We start from the raw sequence: 27,882 nt of genomic DNA, 5'->3' as shown, positions 1-27,882 counted from the left end.
AGTATAGATATATAAAACTGGCTAGAAGTTCATCTAATATCCCCATTTCAGAGGATTTTTAGTCATGTGTGGAATCAGGAGAGCGGACGAAGTGGTGTTCGTCCTGGGAGGAGTAGCGGCGGCGGCGGTGGTGGTGGAGGCCGGGGTGGTGGGGGCAGCAGACGGCAGTAATGGTGTGGGTGTCAGTGGTCGAAGTATGAGTCGTGTCTCTTGCCTCTCTCTGGCACTACTTAATGCCACCAGACACTCGAGACATGGTACGTAACCTGTGTGTGAGGCACACTGGGTGCTCACCGGCTCGAGGTACCGCACCAGAGGGAGATATTTGTAAAGAAGGAGTTTTGCAACTGTGCAATGATAATAACAAATGTTACGGTGGGATGTGATGCAACTGGCTGCATGACTTGTGGGGTTGTGAGGGGTGGGTTGTGACCTCTAAGAGGTCACCTGACCTCTATAGGTCAGCCAGGTCATGCATGGCCTCCTGTGGTGGCGTGACCCAGGGGTCAGACACCTGATCCATACATTCTATTTTACAGAATCTTTTAAAAACAAAACAAAAATTAATTGAAAATCTTATTCTTAAAATATTGAAAGAAGTTCTATATGTTCTATATTATATGTTTGCTGTGGTAGTCATAGGTATTTTATAACTGTGACGAGCAAATGTAATACATTAGCTTCACTGTTATTTGTAAAGGTAAAAATGTAGTTTATGTAGACCTATATCAGTGTTTAAACCCCCATCAGGTAATGGGTAATTTTTGTGTAAATTTGAATATATAATGTAGGCCGTACATTCTGGATTTTGTTTGGTGATAAGTTTTACAGTGGTGTACAAGAGTCCCCAGAGGCAAGCCAGAGTGACCACAGTGTCCATCACGAACCTTAACATACAGTATATAACAAGAGCGTGTTTGTTTTGTTAGACTAGGATAAGTTTGTTAGAGAGTAGTGATAATACGGAATGACATAATTTTTGGGCCGTTTTGATCCCTACTTGAATTTTAACCCAGTTGTCATTCACTTCTGAAATCACTTATGTTGCCAGTAGCTATCATTGCAAAAAAACAATATTAGTGTGATACAGGCCCATGAGATACTGCTCTATTTGGATACAAGATAATGTAACATTAACACATTATAATGTATTCTATAGATTCAACCCAAAAATGGAACAGGAGAAACACTTGAATATTGCCTGAAAACAAGCAAACAAAATGAGCATGTTTCAGGGTACCAGAGCCACAATTCTGTACATAAAACAGTACTAGAAATTTTGAGCTTTGGCTATACTTGCCTAGTCTACTTTCCTACCTTAAGATTAACTCCTCAATGCATTTTTAATGTTTTTGTTTTAGAAATTCATTGACTAAATAACGTGCATTTATAAAGTCTATAATACAAATTTCTGATTTTGACTTGATATGTAAAAACTACTAAACAGGTTTTTTAACATTTGTAGGGTAGTTTATAATGTGTGAAAATATTAATTTTATAAAACAAGCTGCATTGATTTATGAAAATTAATTTTTTGTTTATAAATTTCCTGTATTAATGCAGCGCCATTGGCAATCATGAATACTGGACTTGGTTTACACTTTCATTCTGATATTTATTGTTGGTTTTCCTTCTCTCTGCAGGGTTTGGCAAGGGGTCACAGGCTGGTAGTTTAGTGCTGCAGAGGCCATGGCATAGCAGCATAGTGTCAGGGCGAGCATCCCGAGAGGTTACCGCGGCATGTGCCATCACCCACGGCAGTCTTGCCAGTGGCTGGGTTACTCGAGGGCCAGGCCAGCACCATGGCCACGCTCAGGCCTCATCGTCCACAGTGTTTATATCGCCAGCACTTCACGTGTCTTACACGACTGTGTATGTGCCATACTATCGTGGTTTCCATACATCTTCCAAAACCTTTGATAAGGAATCTCAGAAGCCCTCCTCACAAGTTGAAGTGACTGTAAAGGACCTTAAAGAAAAGGCAAAAGCTGCTGGATCGCCAGTAGCAGCAGATAAAAAGTTGGAAATTGTGAAAAGAAAGTCTCTAGGTCTTAGAATAAAAGATGAAATTTTGCATTATTATCATGGCTTCAGATTATTATTCATTGATACCAAAATATGCCTGAAGTATGTATGGAGGATTGTTAATGGTGAAAATTTATCCAGAAGAGAACATCGACAGGTAATGTACTGACCTCAGTTTGTTTTGTAGTTTTAAGTTCTGTAATGTGCAAGGAAACATAGAATATTTGTAAACAACAAATTCTCCAGTAAAACAATACTATATATATATATATATATATATATATATATATATATATATATATATATATATACACTGTATATATAATATATAATATATAATATATACATACATACAGTATATATAAAGTGACACACTCGTATGATTAAAATATTGACTGTTGGATATAAAGTCCACATTTCACACTAAAAATTTTGAAAATTAAGGTGCATAAAAAAAAGAGGCAAACATTACTAAAGCCTATTTGAATGTACCATATACAGTACTTCCTAACCTAACAGATCCTAGACCTAATAGTGTTTATAATAGAGGGACCTTGGACAAGCCGCCAGCTTCCTGTCCTTATCAAGGCCACTGGTGTTAGTGGTCCTCAGGTAAATAATTAGGCCTATATTAAACAATATTAGGCCTGGGACAGGGTGCCATGTTTAGGTCTGATAATTAGTTTTCTTACAAAATTTCAATGGTACAAAATATGGACTTATCTATGTGCAACTGTAGATATATTTTGAAGTTATGCCTGTCATCAATGTGTGTTGTGTTGTCTCACTGTAAGTTGGGGTGTGGTATGGATGATAATTATTTTGAAAGTAGTCAAGTAACTTACAGGGTGGGTTAGGGACAGGAAGGCCAAGAGAATGATAGTTAGTCAAGGACAGAAAGGCCAAGATAGTCACTGGTTGTCAGCCACCTGGAGAAAAAAAGGCAGCATAGTAGCAATAAATTTGCAATCATTTTCAGGTGTTAATTATTCATACAGATAAGTAGCCTACGGAAAAATGTTGTACAGTATTACTGTATATGATTTATCTTCTGAAACGATTTTTTTTTATCGTTGCGTTTCTTTCAAGGAAAATTTGTCGAAGCCTGGGCTGTCTAAACTGGTGGGAGTGGATAGCATGTGATTTAGTGCTTAGGGATTTGTAGCTTTTAATACACATTTAACCAAATACGTAAGAGAAAAAACGGTTTTCAATAGGTAGGCAGTGCTTGGCAGCTTGCTTAAGTTTAGAATTTTTTCATGGACAATTTATCAGAAACTTTGTATGTTGTACTTATTTAATTATAATTATTTGCGCAAGATAACAGAAGGAAAGGTCCAGTACTGTACTGTAAACTGGATAAAGTATTGTTAAAGCTCCTTGTTGTAATAATGAGGTTTCATGTTTGTCTGGGTATATATAAAATAAAGATTAAATTAAAGGAGTTGGATTATTACGTTATTATAGTATATTTTTGTCTATTAAATTCTAAACTTGAGATATAATTATGTAACTAATATAATATTAGTAACTCCCCCCTAGTAATGGAGGGAAGGTGGGGGGGGGGGGGGGGATGGAATGCCTGTAGTGACGTCACATGTTTGGCACGGTCGAGATGGGACACGTCATATCCGCTGCTTCAGGCGGTGTGGCCACCCATAAGGTGCTTCTTACAATATGTTGCCAACTGGCAATATGTACTTCTATGTAATAATTAGAGATATCCAGTGTGTGTATAATGTGTCGCCTCGTAGTTTTATTGTCATTATTCCTGTAAATTATATAATGTTTATATAAAGTCTGCCGGGATGGTGATGTAGGCTATTTATATCATTTGAGTACACAAGGAAAGATGATGATAGAATCTAATCATTGGTGAGATATTAACTGTTCATGTCTTTATATCTGCATTATCACTTACAATATTACTTTGTATTTTTTTTATTAATAATCCAAACTAGGTATTTGTTGTTAAAACAAATCGCTTAACTATTTGTTAAAATTTGCTCTTTATGGTGTAATACTGTCTACCCTACTTTGTGTTGCTATGACTGGTACATGCCAAAAATATAGCAGTTATAGTAATAGAGTTGTGAATTGGTTGGTTAGATTACAACACGCATAATTAGATCGAGGTGCAGTAATTAGGAACCGTATATAACCACAATCTCTTGGTAGATTGTCGAGTAAAAAACGTAAGGAAATGTAATTTTTCTTTGCAGATGCTTATCAATAATTTTGAGGTACTAATGGTTAGTGTTAAAATATGGCCTAACGACGGATGTGAAGGTGACTAACCGATAACTTGGCTGTTATCTAGATAAAGCCAGTAACTCCGCCTTGATTGGTCACGTGTGTTCTCGTGTAGTGTCTGATGGACCCTCAACCTCCAAGTTTAGCGTCCTGAGAACACTAAAACTAGACAGATGCAGATACGGTAATCTGCACACACACAGTTATGACTGTATGGCAAATCATACCTAAGTTGGGTGAAGTATATTTATCGGCAATTAGAAAGTTAATGAGGCATTTATTATTAGAACAGGCCAGATTTACCGTAAACTAAGCCTTTTCTAACTTGACAAGATACCCACCTGTTGTTGGTTCCGGGGCTGTGGGTCTTTGACTTGGCCTGGTTGGTGGTCTGGTCAACTAGGTCAACAAGCTCGAACGAATTTATCGAACGAATTTAACTTTGCACGAGTAATTTCCAAAGCTTGAGTTTGTCGTCAAGGTGTGTGTGTATTTTTATACGTCTCTTCAAAGGTACATTGCACCACCCTTTCTGTTGATAATTGCTACTAGAGATTTTCTTTAAGATAAAGCTAACACTCTTTAAAAGTAGATTATTTGATATACTGTATAAAGGATATAGACTTTTTAAATTAAGGGAATACAACATAACATTGTACTTTTGGACTTCCAGTATTTTCGGTAACACTATCTTTTATTGGCATCCCATGAGTAAGCTAGCAATCAACCTTTAAAATAACTAGGTTATGAAGAGTTGACCACAATAGCCTTGCAGAGTATGAAGAATCAACCGCTAAGTTTCACATAGGGGGATGATTGTCGATGAATCATAGCCTATATGTGGTAACTAATTGGTCAGGTTTTGGCTTAATTTAGGGACTTTTTTTTCGTTTGCCTAATTTGGTTTAATAAAATGTAAATTTTAAGTCTCCCAATAGGGTTTAGAAGAAGGGTATGTGAGGCAAAGATACCTATCTGCAGCTAATAGATAATTGTAAAGTTCTTTTTTTTTGTAAATAATAATAATAATAATAATATATAAGATATTAATGTAATATAGCGGGAAGAGGGGATGAGGAGTGAGAGAGCTTTGTTGTGAGCCAGGTGAACGTGGTCCAAAGTGCCTCGCCAGACGAGCCGGCGCCCAGCTGGGATTTTTTTTCCTGACGGGCCGCGATGCTGTCTCTTTGTGTTGTACCCTACTGCATCTAGCTGGACACTACTGCCATACACGTACCTAATATTGACGTTGAAGACATGCTGTTATATTATTCATAAAGATTGTCACCATAAATTTAATAATTTTGCATATAAAATATTTATAGTAACATTATCGGGGTAGTTGCTGCCGGCTCCTACTGTATTCATTTTCAGTGATTAGTTTATTTAATATAAGCCCTATACTCATATTGTGGATGAGTGGTAGAAAGGTTTCAGTGTAACATAACAGGTTCAGAATCCCTGTGTTAATGAGTTAGATCACAGTATTATCACGTGGCGGTCGTGTGCTCGAGTCGAATTCGGGCGGTTGCCAGTGCATGGCATCAGCGTGCTTGCTTCATGCAATTTAACCAATGCCAGCCTGCTTAAAAACTGTGTTCAAACTGCATTTTTTTTGTGGGGGAATGTATATTATTGGGTCTCGGTAGTACAGTTGGGCTTGTTCTCGACTGTCACTCCGAAAGCCCGGGAGGGATAAATGATTGAGCACATTATATATTTTTGTCCTAGACAAAATACATTATTTCAGTTGCAGTAAAGGATGTGAAGCATCGGTTCACGTAGTGCAATTAAAGTTTGTGGAATTAATTTTATTATGAACCCATCCACATCCTATGACAAGAGCTAATCATAATTGGTTCTAAATTTTGACTAATGTTTTTAAGCTTACATTGTATTGGATTTATATAAACCTTTGATTTATATTCGTGCACCATGCACCCTATACACCGTAGGGCGACAAGAAAGGACCCCCCCCCCCCATTAGACGTTTATACTATCACTCGCTAGATGGGTAATTAGGTGCTTGTTGCCTCTAGGTAGAAAGACCTTGTCAGATCATGAGAATAAGCAGTTCAGGTCCTCATTAACTATTTTTTCTTTAAAATTTATTGTACTAAATTGTTAACGGCAACAAATTAAATCAAAGGTTAAAAGTTCTCAGTACAGCGTTAAAAAAATCTAAAAACATTGCGCGCGAAGGAACCAAGCCTTGGAGGATGAGTCGGCAAAACCATTCCACCTTCTGATACACTTTACACTTTCCAGCCAGAGCTAGGATTTTAGCACACCTGAATCTCTGTAGCACTTAACGCTGTAACAGTTTGATTGTGTTTTACAAAGAATTAACTAGTGTATTGTTAGAATATTAATATTGTTATTGATGGGTGAAGGAGAAAGCTAGCAACGTTTGGCAATAGGCTGAGAGATTGATTACGTCACATCACGCGATGGACAAGACTACCTGACGTCATGACTTAAGAAAATAGTTTCGGCTTTAAAATTGTTGTTTAAGAAGGACTTTTAGCGTTCAATAAAAACTTTGATATTACACCCAGAAGCACAGTAGGCTTTTGAAGCGTAGTTAAAGAAAAAAATGAATTTGGGGCTGAAATCAGACTGTGGCCAGCGGTGTAGGGAAAGTTCCAGCTGTATCGACCTGCGCAGTGGATGTTGGTAGCAACTGGGTGTTGAACTAAAGCAGAGGTGCTGAAAGTAGTTGGGTGCATTGCTTTTCGCAATGATTAGACTAAGGAGACAAAAGAAGATCGCTGTCTTAGAATAATTTAGTCTCGTGTTTTATTTTGATTACATTTTTTTCCAGCCTGGTAGTCTGTTGCATCTAAAGCGTTTTCTATAGTTTTGAATGATAACAATGTGTCATTTGTCTTCTAAGGAAGGAGACATATTTCCGGGATATTTGTTGGTAATATTGATGTTGTATTAGCCAAGAATTCCTCATGAAATTTACTTTTTTTTCCTTTATATACCAAGGATATTTTTGCCTGAACATTTCGTGCTCTCTTGATCTGGAAAGAAACATTTATCCACTTTCTACTTACAAGCATCTTTGTGTACGAAACATCTTGATAGGACAAGCGCTAAAAATAAATACTAATTTAAATGGAAAAAATACTAAGACTATTATGATTTTATAATTACTGTTTTTTCGGGGTATTGTTGCTCTGCGTTACTATAGTTTATTCACAAAATCTAGGAATTTAGGCCAGGGCATGGTACTGGGAACCAGAAAGCGCGCTTACACCGGTGTGTGTATGCACTTATAAATGTTGCGAGGTGGTTGAGCTTCGACTCTTTGGCCCCGCCTTTCATCTTTCATGTTATACAGGTTCATGAGGGTTGAACGTAACTACATTTGAAACGGCATGCAGTCTGCCTCCACCGCCTCACAACTTTGTGCGGGGACGTTAAACATGTTCCAAAAAATGATGCTGTATAACTATTTCAAGCCCAAAAAATGATGGAAACGTTTTGGTAATTGATAAAGTTATATAACTTTGCTATTTATTTTGCCAGAAAAACGTGGAAATATTACCATCTGTGCTGAAAGAAAAAAAATCCAACAGCATAATGTACAAATAAAGGTAGTAACCTTTTTCCTTAAGACAGGTGGACTGTTGTGCAATAGATAGTAGGAAAGTTCCGCGGACTGGCTGCTTGTAATGATTGGGAAAATGTGCCCGCCTACGTATTCAAGCCATGGTAACTTGTTTTGCACATGTGGCAGCCGTAACAACATCGCTTTGCATACTACATTTAAGTTTTGAGAATTTCACCACCAGATTCTACATCAATCAATAAGGAGTCCCGGTAGCGAAGGGGTAACACACTTGACACGCGTTTCGAGAGCGCTTTGGCCTGGGGTTCGTATCCTGGCCGGGGAGGATTGATTGGGCACCAATCCTTGACTGTACACCTCTGTTCACCCGGCAGTGAATGGGTACCTGGTTGTTAAACGATTTGGCGGGTCGTATTCGTTGGGAAATTAGGATTAAGGATCTGCCCGAAACGCTATGCGTGCTAGTGGCTGTACAAGAATGTAAAAACTCTTGTATATAAAAAAAGGGTGTTATGAACCTGTAACCCCGTTTGTGTAGAGCAGCACGTGTTGCTATGCCTTTCTTCAGCCGACTTCATCGCATATGTTGTTATTGTTATAGTCAGCTACACGGATTAAAAAGTTGCAAGTAACACGGGCTATGGTGAGCCCGTAGTGGACTTACCTGGCACAGGAGCGGGGCTGTGACTGTTCAAAGCATATCTCGGCCGACCCTTACAAGTCAGTGATCCCTTCCTTGCCTAGTCATTCTTCCGCCTCTCCCCACCGCAAGTAGTGTTAGTTTAGTTCATTTATTATGTATCTCATACCCATCTTGTGGGCGGTAGTGGAAATAGTTACAGAGGCACATAATGGGCTCAGGGACTGAACCCCACAATTCATTTAGCTAAGCAAGTTACAATCTTGATGAGCTAGTTATAAAATTCAGTGCACATCGTCACATCAACAATGGGCTCGAGACCGACCACAAGTACAGTTTCTAAATTGAGCAACTGACATGTGGAGAGCTAGTGTGTCAATTGGTATGTGTGTCCTGTTATTTGTATTATTTGTTGTTAAATTTCTTCCTCGCTTTTTTCACCTTCATATTCTTGCCATTTCTTCTTTTTTTCGCTTCCGCTATCACCGCTATCTCATTGTTATCCCAACAGCCTGGTGTATAATTTTCTCTACTGTACTGCAAAAGTCCGCGTAAATTGCCCATTGTCTATCGTTCATTCTCCTTGCATTAATACTTTAAAACAGGACGGTATAATACCTATTGGGCAGTTGATTTTTGTCATAACGTTGTTACGTTCCTTGAGGTAATGTATATTTAATATTTAAATAATAAAATTTTCTGGTAGATAACTATTTCTGGTAGGTCTGAGATAACTATTGTATGCTTTACACGATAGAATCACAATAACGTGATGTATATGAGAAAATCTTTGGAGCCGGACCCGCTGGTGTGTAATCTCAACCACTGTACTTTGATATAATCTCAATTTCTAAAGATATATCTTCATAAATAATCCATCTTGAGTTTGCTAACTTTACTAGCAAAGGTCTAGTATTTTCCACAATTCCATTTATGAGAAATCATCTTGCTAGATGTTAGCGTAACACGCCCAACATTTGACCTAAAGCTTTGCAAGAATCAGGCAGTGATGGGGCACCTTAACAGACAAATTATTTCATTTAAGATGTTCTTTAAGAATAATAGTTACGGCGTTGTGCTTGAAGTTCACTGTTGGGGGGGGAGGGGGCAAACGAAAAGCTTTCTAAATATGGGGAGCTTGTAAGAGATTTTCTGAATGGTCCATGTTCACAATACGTGACTTAATGCAAGCAGGTACATGCGCTTTCTCACGTATGTCTGCACATGCGTTTTCCCACGTATGCCTTGCACATGCACAATTATTGTGCAGACAAACGCATGCGTACCTCTCACTCTGTACCTCTCCACCTCCGTACATCGCTCCCCCCCCTCCCCTACACCCCCATATCTCGTTCCGCTCTCCTTTCCACCTATTTATCCACCTCACTCCATCCCCTTCCCGAGGTCAAGCCTAGCCTCGGGCCGGGCTTGGGGAAGTAGAACTCCCAGAACCCCATCAAGCAGGTATCTGCCTTTCTCTCCCTGAGCGCCTTTCTCTCCCTGGACGCCTTTCTCTCCCTGGACGCCTTTCTCTCCCTGGACGCCTTTCTCTCCCTGGACGCCTCTCTCCCTGAACGCCTCTCTCTCCCTGAACGCCTCTCTCTCCCTGAACGCCTTTCTCTCCCTGAACGCCCCTCTCTCCCTGAACGCCCCTCTCTCCCTGAACGCCCCTCTCTCCCTGAACGCCCCTCTCTCCCTGAACGCCCCTCTCTCCCTGAACGCCCCTCTCTCCCTGAACGCCCCCCTCTCCCTGAACGCCCCTCTCTCCCTGAACGCCCCTCTCTCCCTGAACGCCCCTCTCTCCCTGAACGCCCCTCTCTCCCTGAACGCCCCTCTCTCCCTGAACGCCCCTCTCTCCCTGAACGCCCCCTCTCTCCCTGAACGCCCCTCTCTCCCTGAACGCCCCTCTCTCCCTGAACGCCCCTCTCTCCCTGAACGCCTCTCTCTCCCTGAACGCCCCTCTCTCCCTGAACGCCCCTCTCTCCCTGAACGCCCCTCTCTCCCTGAACGCCCCTCTCTCCCTGAACGCCCCTCTCTCCCTGAACGCCCCCCTCTCCCTGAACGCCCCTCTCTCCCTGAACGCCCCTCTCTCCCTGAACGCCCCTCTCTCCCTGAACGCCCCTCTCTCCCTGAACGCCCCTCTCTCCCTGAACGCCCCTCTCTCCCTGAACGCCCCCTCTCTCCCTGAACGCCCCTCTCTCCCTGAACGCCCCTCTCTCCCTGAACGCCCCTCTCTCCCTGAACGCCTCTCTCTCCCTGAACGCCCCTCTCTCCCTGAACGCCCCTCTCTCCCTGAACGCCCCTCTCTCCCTGAACGCCCCTCTCTCCCTGAACGCCCCTCTCTCCCTGGACCCCTTACACTCCCAGGACCCCCGTATGCTCCCCGGACCCCCGTATGCTCCCCGGACCCCTTACGCTCCCCCGGGCCCCTTACGCTCCCCCGGACCCCTTACGCTCCCCCGGGCCCCTTACGCTCCCCCGGACCCCTTACACTCCCAGGACCCCTTACGCTCCCCCGGGCCCCTTACGCTCCCCCGGGCCCCTTACGCTCCCTGAACTCTTTATGCTTCCTGAACCCCTTACACTCTGTGAATCCTTTATACCCCAAAAACTCCTTAATTACCAATAAAGAGTAAGGACACCTTGCAACCATGTCCTGTAATATCAGATCTTAAGGCTTCATGGTTCCTGAGAAATGAACTACTGTAATATTAAAAAAAATATACAAGTTTTAGGTCTTTAGGATGACCCAAATTATAACTCAGAAATTAGAAGAAAATGAGTTGCCATTGGGGTAAATTGTTAGATTTTAATAAAAGCCATACTGTATTATTTTACTAAAAAGTGTGTTTTGAGTTAAGTTTATGATAGACTTCTTGCCGTTTTTTAAAGTAAATTTGTCACAAAATTTAAGAAATTGAGGAGCAAGAAAGAAAAAATATGTAAGTACTGTACTGTACATTAAAAATACATTATAAGTGATATACACATATTTAAATACAGTTCTCGTGTATCATTCAGAATGTTCCCTCGAGTTAGACAACAATATCTAAACATTTTGGTTAATTAAGATATATATATATATATATATATATATATATATATACTGTATAGAGTTTAAATTCTTTTATCTGCACTGTTAACCCTTCATATGTGCTTTATGCTATAGCTGTGTTTTACTGCAAAGGCACTGTTGCTGCAGTATGCTTATTGACGAATAACCATAACATAGGCATTGTGTATAGCCGAGAGGTTATGGAGTGTTACCTTTATCATTATTAGTTTTCTCTGAAACTAATATTACCAACTGTAAAACAAACGTTCTTTGATACAAAAATAACAGTAATGGATAACTACCAGAATGTAAACCAATGGTTATAATTTTTTTTTTAAATAATGCAAAAATATTAGTGATTAATAATAACACTTAAAGAATATACAATATTTATTTTACAATGTCCATACAGTGCAATAATGTCTGTTTAGTAATAAGTGTAAATAGTGTCAGTATACAGTACATGCAATCACTCACTTGGCTGCTTGCAAGTGGTGATGACAGGCGGTGGGTATGGGGTGCATAATGAATGAATGAATGAATGAATTAATTAATGTTGATATACTAGTACTGTATTTGTAATGTGCTGAACCTAACACCATAATAAGGAGTTTTTGTCTGCACTATTTTCCCTCCCTGACCTTTTCATATAACTTTTTAACCCTTCTAATAGAGAAAATATTTTTCACAATGTTTTTTATTGTGTATTTTAATCAGTGTACATAGTTATGAGTAACAGCATCCCTTCTATTGCAGCTGGTGCGGACGACAGGTGATCTCTTCCGTCTGTTGCCGTTCTCAGTGTTCATCATTATCCCATTCATGGAACTCTTGTTACCTGTAGCAATCAAGCTTTTCCCCGGAATGCTGCCATCCACGTTTGAGACTGCCAATGAAAAGGTGTGTAATTCTTATTTGGGGTTTATACCACAAACTGTGATAACTTGGATTATACACAGGCTAGGCTTAATGCTAAAGCGTATACTGTACTGTATATTATATTTCTACATTAACATAATGAAATGCCCCAATACAAATACTGAAAATTTGCAAATCATTGTGTAATGGGACAAAGAAATTTTGTGCTTGTTTCAACTATTACCACAGTATAGACATGATATAGATCAGGGGAGACATGATCATCACATGTAAAATTCTCAGGGGAATTAACAGGGTAGATAAGAACAGATTATTTAACACGAGTGGTACTCGCACAAAGGAACATAGATGGAAACTGAGTACCCAAATGAGTCAGAGACATTAGAAAGAACTTTTTTTTGGTGTCAGAGTAGTTAAAAAGTGGAATGCATTAGGAAATGATGTGGTAGAGGCTGACTCCATGCAGTTTCTGATGTATATACGACAGAGCCCAATAAGCTTGGGAACCTGTACACCAGTTCATTGGCAGTTGAGAGGTAGGACCAAAGAGCTTGAGGCTTAACCCCCACAAACACAACTAGGTGAGTACAGTGTGATGTATATTTATATTGGGATTCTTGCGAGTAAATTTGATTTAGATTAATTATGCTGTAATAGTTTAATACAAGTAAAGAGATTTATCTGCTAACTACAGTACGGTATTTTAATGGTTCCTAGCTGACTGCTTGATAGCCCCCTGTTTAAGTTCATAATCAGTCAGGTTGTTGGTGCTTGCAGCTTGCTGTATGATGTTGACACCATTGTCTAGCTAACCAAAGGTTGTTTCAGGAGTACAGTATATTTATCCCAAAGGAAGGATTTGCATAAAGTATACAACAAGTACTGTACTGTATTTACATTGCTGAAAAGCTAATACTGTATAATCTTAATTTTGCCCACAGGAAGCCAAGATGAAAAAGAGACTCAAAGTTAAACTAGAAATGGCAAAATTCTTACAACAAACTTTAGACAGCATGTCTGTGCAGGCAAAAGGCCACCGCTCGGAGAGTGCCAAGGAATTTGTTATGTTTTTTGAGAAGGTTAGTCCCAAATTTATCTGTCTGTCTTTATCTAAAATGTTGCTCAATAATCTACCTAAAGTTTGTCTTAATTGAACCATAGTTCCAACTTTATTGAAGGCACTGCTCATTTCTTTTATATGAAGTTGTATTCTATTATTTTACTTAGCATCAATGCGTCTTGCTTAAGGAGATGCTTATCGTATTTACTCAAAGCTTAATTTTTAGGAGCTTTGTATGTTGCTTTCATTTGTCATATTTTCCTTCATATATTTGAAAAATTCTGTTTCGTGCAGGTAACCAGGTGCCAGAAATACCATCTTCAAAGAGTTAAATCGAAGCTGTTCACTAGTTATAGGAAACTATCCTTCACCAAATACATTTTAATTTAAAATTTGGTTTGAGCTCATTGTAAATTTGTATCAGCATACAGTATGTTGTGTTTTCATTTGAAATTGGTCTGCATTAAAGTTCATAAAGAGTAGTGAATTTTTGCAATTTAAAAAATACCCAAACATTGTCGCTTATTACTCATAAGAATTTGAAAATCATTAAGTGACAAACATAAATATGGATTAATTACAATAGTAGACAAATGCATAACCAATTTTTATATTTTTTTTTAATAGATTGCAAAAACTGGCGAAAGTATTAGCAATGAAGAAATTCTGAAGTTCAGCAAGTTATTTGAGGATGAAATTACACTAGATTCACTCTCCCGACCACAACTGGTGGCTTTGTGCCGACTCTTGGAGATGCAACCTTTTGGTACAAATAATTTTCTGAGATTCCAACTAAGAATGAAGTTAAGAGCGTTAGTAGCAGATGACAAGGTGAGTTGACTTGTGGGGTGCAATACTTTGCTTTGTAGTTACATGTATTGTACAGTATTACTATGCAAAGTGTGACGTGTAGAGGTATAGTAGCTAATATTTTAAGAGAAAGTGTATACGGTGTGCGACAGTGTTTGATATCAACCCCTGTTCATTACTGTATATAAAATTTTAGGACAAATCAGTAAGAATCATGTACAAGATGTTTAGAAAATATTTTTCTGGAGCACAAAACATGATAATTTGTTAATTATTTTTCTTTTATCAAAACATGAAATAAGATTAACATGATAAAAGATTATTAGAGCAAATTAATTTTGTTTTGTAGTCTGTTGGATTATTTGATGTTAACATTTTAACGTTTCAACTCGGTACATACCAGACTGTAAACATTCTGGGCACCTCAATTTTGGATTTATATTGTTTAATTTTTGTACTGTAATTATTTTTATTTACAGCAAACAAAATTCATGTTGGCATATTATGTACTGTTATAAGTCTCATTGCGTTAGCTGACTCTTCATAGAAATATATAAAACTAAAAGTTAACATAGTTTCTCTTGGTGGAGTAGAAATTAGTTTGTAATGCCCCTGGGATTGGAATGCACCCTGCTGTACTTGAGAGTAGAATTACTGTACTGTGCTACTGCTAATACTTACTCTCGTACATAAATTTCACGTGCCTCTTGTGGCCGGTGTTGTTTTTGGCTCGATGACATGACTGCCCATGCCTAGAAATCAACAACAACAAATTTTCATCAATCTAGTAAATCGCTGCAACAACATATCACCGTACTCATTGGTTTAAATGTACCTGAATAACTAAAGTACCTTTTCAACCAGTCGTAGTGTATTATTGATACCAAAGTCCGAATATGGGTTATTGGTGATTTCAAGTTTATTCACTTTATAATGGGAATCACAGCTTAGTTATGTTCAAGCATAAGGACTGGTACCAGTGACCTACAGAATTTAACAATTTTAAGCTTATCTGATCTCCACTGCTGCCATAGCATGCGGTGTAACTCGGTGAATGGAGATATTTTCTCCTGGGCACTAAGTGAAACAAGACTGATGTCCAATCAAGAAGACAGCTGTCGATGCAGTTATCTTTATGCTATTAAGTTATGTCATGTGTTGCGTAATGTTTAATCCTAAGGTGAGAGAGCTGGATGACGCATCACTCCCAATCAAGAAGACAGCTGTCGATGCAGTTATCTTTATGCTATTAAGTTATGTCAAGTGTTGCGTAATGTTTAATCCTAAGGTGAGAGAGCTGGATGACGCATCACTCCCAATCAAGAAGACAGCTGTCGATGCAGTTATCTTTATGCTATTAAGTTATGTCAAGTGTTGCTTACTGTTTAATCCTAAGGTGAGAGAGCTGGATGACGCATCATTCCCTCACAGGTTTACAGTGGCAAGTGGGTTGGGACTTGATTTGTGGCAGGGCTTCTCCACTGCTTGATTTATTTAACAACTAATTTTCCTTTTAATGTAGGTCTGATTTAATACTTAGGTTTCATTTATATAACCTTTTAATTGGTAATTTGTAACAGTACTCTACTGACAATTTACTCGTATTGACATAATTTCAGATAAACTGTACAGTATTTGAATAATAATAGGTTAGCCTAGTATTTTTCTGTACATATCATTTCAGTTCAGAATGTGAAACAATGTTGAGTTTTATTAACATTCCACATACTGTATATACATTGTAGTTCTGAGGTCAGCCTACTGATGTTTTCCGTAGTTCAATATCCACAAAATATTGAGATAATGAATAAACACAGTGATCATTATAAACCTGTTACATCCATCGTGAGGTATTATTTGAAATGGGCGACTGCACTAAAGACATTAAAGTCTAAAGCCACGATAGACCGTTACGTTGCGCATTTGTCTATAACAGTGGATATTTTCCACATTTCTAGGCATCTTGTTTGCTAGAAATTAGCTGCTAAATATTTGTTAAACACAAATTTTCAAAGAAACTCCTTGAGACAGTGTGTGTCTCAGTGTATCATGTGCTAATGAAAAAGCACTTTGATAGCTCAAGGGGTTGGATCTGGTTCACTTGGTTCATTACAAGTAAGCTGAGGGGTAAAAAAAATCACTGTTAACAGGGAAATTCATACTTTCTAATAATCAATACTTGTTATAATATTTAAATAATTTGTTATATTAATGAATTTTTATTGATTTGCCTATATTATTTGTTAACATTAGCTGGCATGTTGAAAAGTAACTCTGCCATTAATCTACATACAGTAATCTGGATTCTGTCCGGGGTTGAAAAGCTATCCTGTATAACTATGATTTTGGCCTATTTACCCAGAGGTTTGGGGTAGCAAGATTCACATAATAGATCATTTTGTTACATTGCAGTTATCATTGCCATAAAAAGCCACCTGTAGTAAATAGAGTGTATGGTACTATACAGATTATTGAGCACGAAGGTCTGGACTCTCTTGCGGTATGGGAGCTACAGCAGGCATGTCGTGCTAGAGGGATGAGGGCATATGGCTTGTCTGAAGAAAGACTCCGACTGCAGTTGACTCAGTGGCTTGAACTAAGCTTGAAGGAAAAGGTTCCTCCGTCTCTTCTCCTCCTATCACGGACACTCTACCTTCCAGAGAATATTCAGACCTCGGACACTCTGGCTGCTACGATTTCAACTCTTCCAGAAGAGGTAATAGTGTACATGTATGCACGTATGTACATGTGTGTGCGTGTGCGCGCACAAACGCGCGCACTCTTCTGTAACTACACTTAAGTAATTACACACAAATATGACTGGCTGTGACCAGCCTATGTCCATTTCATACCCCAGGCTGTTCATCCTGCAGAGTAATTGTCTATTGTCTATGTATGTATGATGATCCACTGGTCCACATAGTTTCAAAATGTACTATTATAAACAGTTGGGTTATATGAAATAAAAATGCATAAAATAGTATTTGTGTTTGTCATACATTTTGAAGATAGTACAGTATATCTATATTTCATTTGTTTCCTTTCATTCTGCATAAACTTCATTTTCCATCATTAGGTTGCCACACACACTAAAGCAGCCATTGGGAAGCGTGAGGGTAAGATTGACAACCTGACACGATTAGAGGTGATCCGAGCTGAGGAGAGGATGATTGCTGAGGACAAGAAAGAGTTGGAGAGAATTCAAGAGGAGGTGAAATTGAAAGATCTTGCTAAGAAGAAAGTAGAGGAGGTTAGAAATAGCTTGTTTTTTTATGTAATATTTTGTGCATTTTTTAGATTAGGACGACTCAAAATTTCCGGTAAATTTCCCGTCGTTATGATTATCTATGACTGTATTTCGATAATTTATTTTGTTTGCTCATTATATTTAATACTAGAAGAGCCAAAGTAACATACTATAATTATTTTCAGATTAATGTTGAAGATTTGAAAACAATTTATTAATCAAATCAACATATTAATCAAAGAGAACATTTGCTGCTCATTTGTCATTTTAGTTATATATTTTATAGTATTGTGCTATATATACATGCAGCCATATTTGTTTGTATTTGTTCTAAATATATATATATAGTACTGTATATATATATATATATTTATATATATATATTTATATATATATATATATATATATATATATATATATATATATATTTATATATATATATATATATATATATATATATATATATATATATATATATATATAATATATATATATATATATATATATATATATATATATATATATATATATATATATATATATATATATATATATATATATATATATATATATATATATATATATATATATATATATATATATATATATATATATATATATATATATATATATATATATATATTGGTGAAATTGGATGTGCTGGTTTAGACCTGTTTAGGAACAACAAAACAGGAATAGATGCGGCCAGATGTGTGGAGGAGTGCTGATATTCTCCCTCATATGTGGTATGGTCTCAACATCATACAGTAAACTGAGAGTTAGAGCAATAGGAACGGACAAACCTGAGATGCATGCATAGTGTTAGGAGAATAGAGTAAACGAAAAAGAAAATGATAAATATTATAAATTTGGAGTGCAAAAGTCATTGACTGCCATTTTGAAGTGTGTGTACTGAAATAGCCTGGGAATGTTGAATGACTAGATGTTAATAAACTGGTGATTAGTGAACTGTATGCTGAAGTAAATTCAAGGGTAGGAAGGTATGTGAAGGCTGGGAAGAAAATTGGTGGAAATGGGGACTGTGTGTTATTAAACAGAACTTGAATGTGATTAATGCACTGGATAAGGTAATTGAAAAGGCTGGGTGGAAGTATTTTGTAAAGAGGGAGTAGATGTATATGCTTGTTTGTCCATGATAATATATAGTGTAGATGATATAACTAAATGGTGAGTGATAAATATCTTTATAAGACATATAATCTATCAGTGTTATTTGCCTTTGTTTTCCCTGACTAATGCCTTCCCACCACATGAAAGTGGGAAACAGGGGTAATGGTAAAGACTTAATGAATCTTTTTACTGTTAGCCTGTAATAGTGCAGTGTAGACCAGAAAAGCCATCTGAACCTGCAATGTATTTATTAATATTAATAAAATGATTTGTCTCTACCAGGAAGCCCATCGACAGGAAATAGCCATGCAGCAAGCTGTTGAGGAGACCCAACGAGAAGTTCTTCAAGCTGGGGTAGACATGGCTCAGTTACCCCCATCAGCCAATAAGATTCTCTCCGAGGGGGTGCAGGTTACTAAGGCTACAGTGTCGGTCTCGGGAGAGATTGAAGTAAGTCTGTACTTGATTATTGGTTCTTTACAAAACATTTGCAACTATTATGAGTCTGAGCTGAAAAAGATGAGCCAGAGAAAAGTAAGAAAAGACTTGTATGCAAGGAGTGTGGTTAACAAGTAATTGTTGAAACTTGGGGCTTTGTAACTGGCATTTACCAAGCTTCTCAGGGTCGTTGGGCAGGTTCATTCCTCCGGGTGTACAGTATGCAGCATACTTGCAAACCAATGTGACGGACTCTGCAGCAGGTTCATCTTCATCCTGGCTCTGTCTTCAGGCTCCATTCTGGCTGCCATCTGGTGGTTTGTCTGTACAATATTGCAGGGCAGTCACTTTGGCCCTCTCCTCTTTGGTGCTAGATTATGTGAGTAGCTTGTCTCCTGTATTTTAAAGTTTTTATTTTCTGTGCATTCTGTGATGAAAGTGTCCAAAATTCTCATGGATGGTCTCTCATTTATGTCCTATTTCAACGGGGTGGACCTTTGACATCGTGTCGTCCTATTCAGGAGCCACAAGGTGGATCTCTGTGTTGACTTGGCTTCCATCCTACATGGTTCCATTCTTCCATTCCCCAATTGTTGGGCTCTCGTGGTGGATGCCTTTTGACTAGACTGGTTGAGGTTGGGTATCCTCTCTCTCTTCAGTCTGGTTCAAGTTTTACTTCAAGTTTTGTCCAGACTGGTAACTTAGATTGGCAGGCTGATTCTTCTGACTTGCTCAGTCTTGGTTTTGGGCCCTTTTGGCTTGGTATCTGAACTCAGGGTCTTTCCAGTGCTCCACCTCCTTCAGCAGATCAATCCAGAGACCTTCCTCACTGGTTCAATGTTCTTCTCTCATCTGTGCATGTGGAATGTCTAACTCTGGTCTATTGCCATTTGTGGGACCATGTGGCTGAGCTCATGGTCTCCCACCTATGTTTTTTGTGGCAGGAGCAGTATAAGGTTTCCCTGGTTTTCTTTGTCTTTTCATTTCTTCATCGTTTGTGGTCTGTTTCAGTTTCATTACCTGGTTCTTGGTTAATGAGCCACCCTGGTCCCCATCATAGGTGTATTTCCTTGAGTAAGGCATCCTAGCCTGGTCTCTCCCTTTTAGGAGTTTGTTCTTTGCTCTCCTCCTTTGGCAAGTCTCATTTTCTTTTTGTCTGTGGTTCATTAGCTACAGGGAGTCACCATTCAACCTCCTCTAGGAAACTAGCATTGAATGTAATGAAATGCTTCTTTCTGGAGGGGAAGGGACATAAATAGCTCCCTGAACCCCACCCTCCCTACCAACCCCTCATCATCTGGTCTTAGACCCTGGACTGATAGTTGTTGACATGGGGGGACTGAACACTCCTATAGTGCTGCCACCAGGTGATTACCAGCTGTAATTAGGGAGAGGGGAGGGAGTATGACCTAACTACTTAATGGATCATTTGTTGCATTTCTTGCTTAATTTCTGTGAACCTTGCAGTTGTCGGTTTTGCTTCTGTTTGTTTCTGGGGTTTGTTTTGTTTCTTTCATGAAGTCGATCATGAATCCCTTCTCCCTGTACTGCTCTGAAGAAGCCAGGTTTTGACTGTTGGTCTCTGGTAGGCTCTTAAGGACTCTCAGATCTGATGTAACTTAAAAGGTGTATTTATCCTGCATATTTTTTTGTTCATTTGAAACATCATGCTATTTAGATTTCTGTGTCCTATATCATCACGCATCAGCCCCACGTGACCCTGGTTTGTGTCTCGGAAAGGCTGCAGGATCCATGTGAATTCAGTGGGATTCCCAGTTGCAATTCTTTTGACCATGTCGTGGCTTAGTCGACTAAGGCAGCATCTGGGATCATCCCAGGCGTGAGTTCGAACCCTCATCACGGCCCTTGTGGATTTATTCATTTGATGCATCACGTTATTGTGATTTGTGTGTGTATAGGGAGCCACTGTTCCCTTCCCTTCCTCTTTCCCAGAAAGAGGCATATCATTACAGTGTTTTCTTTTAATGCATATTGTTTGGTAAATATGAAAATAAGGACATTCTACTGTGGGTGTAACCATAAGGAAAATAATTACATTTTTACAACTGGGGGGATATTTTCACTAAGGTGCCCATGGGTTGGGTGTATAAGGCCAAGATACATAGGTCTCCAATTGATGATAGTCACTTACTTATGCAGAGATATGTAGGAATTTTTAACAATTATTTTTGTTTAAAACGATCAAAAGACTGTAACTTGTTCATAATTTTTAAAGTTGGAGATTTAGGTTATTGAGGGCTTAATTAGTGAGTGTCCAGTTTAAGCATATTTTAAATGTAGGATCAAGGGTAATTGCCTTTTATACATTTATAGATGTACAATACTCTTCATATGCAAGTTTTAGAAAGTGTTTGCTCTGAATTTACTAAAGCAGAAGGCTGACATGGAGGTGCTTGTTGACCGAGCTCCCGTCCTGCAGGACAAAGCCGAGGTGCTTTCTGAAGAGTTACGAAAAGCAGCCCCGATAGTTCCTACTGTAGAAGAACCAGCAGTGGTAAGAGATTCTGGTGCAGTGCACTCCACTACATGCAAGATACTGTATTAAATGGATTAATTTGTATTTTTATACTAGTAAAATATTTAGCTTTAGAGGAAATATAAACATTTTCATTCATTAATTCTATGAATAATACTCAAATTTATCTTGTGAAATTTATCATTTTTTTATTTTTGTAGCTGACAAGCCAGGATTTGCGAGATGTGGAAGAAGCCATCGAGAATCTAGGAGTAGAAAAGCGGAAGTTAATTATAGAAGAAAAGGAATTATCCGAGTTGAAGAGTGAGCTGGCAGATTATCAGCATGACATTGAAGACTTTGAAAAAGTAAGTGAAGAATTAGTGCTGGGAAATTGAACACAAATGACCTGGTATCTAGAGGTGAATTTTCAGTGTTTAAAATATGCAGTTCGCTCTTCGCTAGTGTGTGCTTGTAAACAAATCTGAGGTACTAAAGGTTGCCTTCTGGATCCTTTGCACATATGTGTGGTGATTGTAGTGTTACATGATGCTACTGAATATGGTTGTAATAGTTATGCAGGATGCTCCAGATTGTGATGGTTCTCTTCCCTGTAGTTGTATTGATTGTTGTTTATGCTAGTTTCCCCACAATACTCCCAGTTGTGATTATACAGTACTGTACTAATTTTCCATAGCATTACTGTGTATGGTGGACCAGCTGCTAGTGTCCTATGAAGATATAGTTAGCTTGTAATGACAACCAGATAGAAGAGTACACAAAATACACACAATAATAAGTATTTTGTCTGAACGTAAGAAATGTGATAAGAGGCGGCAAGATGGCAACTGTAGCCAGAGATTGGATGTCATGGTTCAAGAGGTCAGGATTGGATGTCATGGATCAAGAGGTTAGGATTGGATGTCATGGATCAAGAGGTCAGGATTGGATGTCATGGATCAAGAGGTCAGGATTGGATGTCATGGTTCAAGAGGGTTCAAGAGGTCAGGATTGAATGTCATGGTTCAAGAGGTCAGACAACTCTGACCTGGAAGGAATTCCAGTGTTGACAGTTATTAATGTTACAAAGGAGGCTGCTTGGTAAGCTGATGTCCCATGGAAAAAAAGTGGAGGCTGAATTGCGTTACTGGAGCAGGAGAAATTAAGAAGAGTTTCCTTAGCACTGGTCTAAGATCGAGTGAGTTTAGAGTATGGCTACTGGTTCCCAGTAGGTGCAAGGCAATGGGGTGGGGTGCTTTACAATTGGGTTAATTTACACAAATTAACAGTAAATTATTTACTCCCTAAGAGAACGTCATAATAACAACAAAACATGAAATATCTGATTTAGAGTATATAAGGGGTACAGTAGTATGTCGTTCAGTATGATTATTCCTTCCAGCATTCCAACTTCTCTCGAGAGGCTCATTTCTCATAGTAAAATGACAAAATAAGTGATGGTAGGATAACAACCCTAAATTTGTGCAGAATTTAGCAAATGTAGAAATGTGAAAATTATGCAGAAATGGTGTGGCATTATTTTGCAGCTTGTAAACAGTAGTTAAACAGACATTAAGTTGTTGACTTAATATTTTAAGCTTTGTTTCATTGTAAGTTGCCTTTTTAAGTTATATATATATATATAAAACATGATTTACAAAGTAGGAATTTTGAGGCTATAGTTTTATAATACCATGTACAGTATATAAATTCATTGTTGACTTTGAGATGCCTTACAAGTTTTGTATTTTCAGGCCCTAGTTCAGGCTGACATCAATAAGAAAGAGCTTCGAGAGAGTAAAGCTGCCAAACGACTTTTCGTCAGCGTAAACAAAATGATCAGTAAAATAGAACCGGTTCTTGAAAATCTGAGGAAGGAGAAGGATTACCGCCAAAAGATTGTGGATGCTGGTGAGGCTAAGGTTCAAGACAAGTAAGTGTTAAATTGAGACAATTGTCTCAATCTGTGACTCTGCTGTTGAGATAGATATCTTCAAAGATTGTAAGGGTTAAAGAAAGAGCCCAATAGAATAAAGTTAAATTTAAATCTTAATCTATTTATCATTGGTGTGTTTTTAGTACATTATACAAAAAAGTACTTTCTTAAGCTTTTGTACTACTGTACAAATTTTGTTTTTTTTATACATGCGTATACTTTTATTGTTATACTAGAACTCTTTAAAGTAATAGTTTGTAGCACTGCAGAATGCAAAAAAAATCTAATATTTCTCTTTATTTCCTCCTTAAACTCCTATAACCTGACACGTTTCCACTCATCTATACAGTTTCTCTTGTATAATTCTTCAGTCCATTCCGTATATTATAAAAAGCACTTTGATGGCAGAGTTGTTTCTCATAGCACTAAATTCCTTGAAAATCTCAATGGTAAAGGCATAAGAATAAGGGTAACCACAGAAGGTCTATTGGCCCATACAAGGCAGTTGTTTATATCGAACCAAACTCGATCATATATGGTTAATCTGTGGTTAAAGTAATCGAGCGATTCATGTCTGTTGTTACCTGGTAATTTGTTCCATAAATCAACAACCCTATTTCCAAACCAGGTCTTTCTTGAATCTAATCTTTTTTTTTCCATTTCTGTCCAATTCGTTCTTGGTGAGCCAAGAAGAGTCACAATGTTGACTTTTGTAGTGACCTAAAGCTACCTCTACAGATATTTCTTCAGAGGGTTAGATATAGAGAAAAGGAAGATAAAGCATCTTAGTTTGTTGCACTAAATGGCTGTATAATGGGAAAAAGAGATATTAGTGTTCATTCATCAACAGTATTGGAGGAATTTGTGGGCCTAGTGGCATCGTTCGAAAAAGCGTGAATTACCTTTCCATTAATTTTGAAAGTACCAAATGTATTGTATATTACCATACAACTCTACTAAATCAGACTCTATTTTTGTAGATTTCAGTGTGATCTTGAACAATTTTATCCAGTTGAGACACCTTTCCTCTGATAATTCTTGTTTTCTGTTTTTCCCAAGTACTGTACTGTGCTTCTCTAACTGACACATGCCTTTTCCAAGTCAGTAGAGGCCATATTCATTTTAAAACCTTTCTAACATGCCTTCTTAATTACAGGGCTGAACTTGTGAGCTTGGAGGAATTAACTAAACATTTGAGTTACATCTACCATGCTCCAGATACCTCAAAAGTGTCTATGATTAGTGACGTTTTGGCCAAGATGGACTTTGACAAAGATGGAGCTGTAGAAGTGGATGATGTTCTGCATGTTTTGAACCTCATGTTGGATGAAGAAGTGGGTGTCACCCCAAAGCTGTTTGAAGAGGTTATTGCAATGATGGCTAAGGAAGATCAACTTGAGTCCGCTAAACTCATTCAGCAGGCTCTTAGAACAACTATAGCCGAGAACATGGCATTAGATTCCTCAACTGAATCGCAGACTCCCAAAGCATCCTCTGTGAGTACTTTAAAAGATTCAACTGTTAATGATACTATCAATGAAATGCCAAAAGAAACCGATGTTAAAATGCAGAGTGATAAAGACAACTCGGGGCAGTCAAGCGAGACTACAGAGACTGAGAAACAAGCAAAGCACAGCCAATGACACACTGAGAAACAGGAGTAATTGTTAACTGCTGGGTAGTATGTGCAGATGTTTATTTTAGGGTAATATGATTCCATTTTTTAAGGGAGATATGATGGAATAACTGTACATATGATCTTTATTATTTATCAGAGATGCTGCAGGAAGTTGTTTTTATGGATTTAGGTTGTAAAGAAGAGTTGAGAAACGCTTAAAAAAGCTTCACGATAGTTGAAGGTAATCCTAAATTATTACATTATTATTATGCATTTGTTGTGTGGACAGCTAGCGACAGTATTGAGCACTCTGAATTTGAGAACATACTGTTTGCCAGATATTTCAGTGTAGATAATTAGCACTTCTCTCATAAATTATAACATTATTTATTTTGTAAAAAATGTTGCTCGCGGTAACATTTTTCCCTGGCATTTGTTGGAATACACTTCTTGAACGGGTATATCACCTAATTGTTTTCTCAAACTAATTTTACCTGCAGATATATATATATAAGCATATTGTATATAGGGAACTATACATAGAATACTACTCTTGCACTTCATTGCATTTTTCATATAATTTCAATTGTATGTACTATGGTATAGGTTTTACTGTACTTTTTCTAAATAAATATTATTTATTTGTGTGTATATGCTGTGATTGTAGAAAGGTTTCATTGTTATAATTACATTTTCAGTAAATTGTCTAAATCTTTTTGACATATAAACCCTCAAGCAAGCATGTATACATACTATATATTCATAGGGAAGCCCACAGACTATATATGCATATGCTAATATTCTAAGTAGTGTTTATGTTAACAGGAAATTCTCATTATAATGAAATCAAAGGGTAGTGATAAAGTTAGTTTATAACAGTATTTACAAATTTAGGAAATATTGTACTGTAGTGCAGAATTATATTTTTACCATCTTATTAATTGCTAAACAAGTAATGTAGTATTGTATCCAGTGATATCTTTAGATAGTCCAATATTAACTTCCATAAAGTAACTTGTTGGAAAACAAGTGAGCTGTTAATATAGGTAGTGGAAAGAAAATTATCAGAGTAAATTCCAAAGAAATGGGGTAGGTAATATTCTGTAATGTTTCTCGAGCACTGTCTGTGTTTGACAAGACTTTGATCTTGCATTTTTTGGTCAAGCCATTCAGTGTATTACTTAAGCATGCACTCTCTGTGCCTTGTGTGAGGTCATTTGAAGTTACAGTGCTTGCTAGGGTGGAGTGAGAAATGACTGTTTCCTGGAAATCTAAAAAAGTGGAATTCTTGATTCCTGACAAATGTGGCAAAAGTAAGAAAAACAATTTTTTGGGCGATTTTCATCATTTTTGAGTTGGCAATCGCTCCGAATGAGTCCATGGGGGTGGGGGTCAAAATGGTCAGGAAGGCCATAACTTACTAACTGCTGGTGCTAGATTTATGTCTCAAAATTTGCAGAATCCTCATGTTTCTGTGTGTTTTAGGAGGAACTTTTTCTCTACTTGTGCAAGAAAATGTTATTGGAAAAAAAAGCATTTTGGTGGGTATTGGAGGGGGGTCGAAATGATAACATTCCTATATGTATTTCGACTTTGAATCGTCATTTATTAATATTTTGGTTTATTTATAACAATTTTATATATAATTTTAATTTACCTTTGTCATAAATAAACCAAAATAATAGTAAAGAACTAATTATTCAAGAGTTCAAATATATTAATTTTCCCCCCATGCCCTGTGGACACATTTGGAGTAGTTCCTGGCCCCCCAAAAAAGGTGGCAATCACTCAAAATGTATTTTTTGTTATGTTTGGCATATTTGTCAGGAAATAAGAGCTACACTTTTTTCAATTAAAATTTTCACTCCACACTGCTTGCCTTTCCAAATAGAACTTTCACAGTGAGTGTCAAATGGAAATTGTAGAGAGAATCTTCTTGATATGTACACGAATATAAGTCAAATGATGAGCTTGCTGTAGATGTCATAACATTTAGAGTAATGGTTCTAGTATTGTGTTGGCACATAACCTGGCAGTGCCAAGTGTAATAATGTGTGGTAAAACACAAGGCAGTAAAGCCAAACTGTCTTATTCATGTCCGAGGCAGAACATAGTAACAGATGCAATTTTAAATTATTTGGAGAGATTCAACATATTTGCTTCTCAGTTTAATGCATTTACAATTTCTTCATACCTAAGAAGAAATGTTAATAAAAGTGGTTTGCAAAACTAATTACGTTTATTTCCTTTCTTTTGGCCATTGATGATATTTCAAAACTAAGATTAACGTTCACCCGAGTCATGATAATACATTATCATAATTGTTATATACTTGGAGCTACAGAAAGAAAGAAATTTGTAGTCTCAAAGAATGGTAGTAAAAGCTTTTAAGAATTCAATTTGCAATACAAGTATGACAGGATATTTGCAAGTTTCCCCAGATTTAATGTTTGTTCCTTGCTTATAATTTGGTAAATTCAGTTCTGAAGTATGGAAAAAGGCATTGCAGGTAAATACTGTTAATTTGTAATGGAAATTCTAAGCTGTTTATTTACAGTACTATTCATAAATTATGAATACTGGGTATACAATCTTTAGCGTCGGGTACCTTGGAATTGTAAGTCGGACAATGTCCCATTATTGGTCTGAAGATTACACGGCATGTCACATAGCCTAGTAAAATAGCATTTTGATGTTGTTTATCAATGTTTTGTGCATATGTTAGTTCTTGTCA

At 37.7% G+C, this 27,882-nt stretch overlaps 1 protein-coding gene across 2 annotated transcripts; it reads left to right on the top strand.

The window, feature by feature from the left end:
- The first annotated feature begins 49 nt into the window (after positions 1–49).
- LOC123768134 (mitochondrial proton/calcium exchanger protein) lies at positions 50–27,381 on the top strand. Of its 2 annotated transcripts, none has more exons than XM_045758478.2 (12): positions 50–257; positions 1,644–2,182; positions 12,310–12,453; positions 13,374–13,511; positions 14,120–14,323; positions 16,770–17,018; positions 17,379–17,552; positions 18,963–19,130; positions 21,514–21,633; positions 21,816–21,962; positions 23,349–23,527; positions 24,687–27,381. In XM_045758478.2, the coding sequence occupies exons 1-12, from the start codon at positions 65–67 to the stop codon at positions 25,171–25,173; spliced, it is 2,742 nt and encodes a 913-aa protein (XP_045614434.2). In that variant the 5' UTR covers positions 50–64; the 3' UTR covers positions 25,174–27,381. The 2 variants fall into 2 exon arrangements, with proteins under 2 accessions (XP_045614434.2, XP_045614433.2); XM_045758477.2 differs by having other exon boundaries at positions 21,511–21,633.
- Positions 27,382–27,882: the final 501 nt, after the last annotated feature.

Source organism: Procambarus clarkii, chromosome 59 (assembly GCF_040958095.1).
Source record: "Procambarus clarkii isolate CNS0578487 chromosome 59, FALCON_Pclarkii_2.0, whole genome shotgun sequence".
Classification (NCBI taxonomy): Eukaryota; Metazoa; Arthropoda; class Malacostraca; order Decapoda; family Cambaridae; genus Procambarus; species Procambarus clarkii.
Note: the sequence above shows the minus strand (reverse complement) of the source record. Positions and strands in the feature narration are given on the sequence as shown.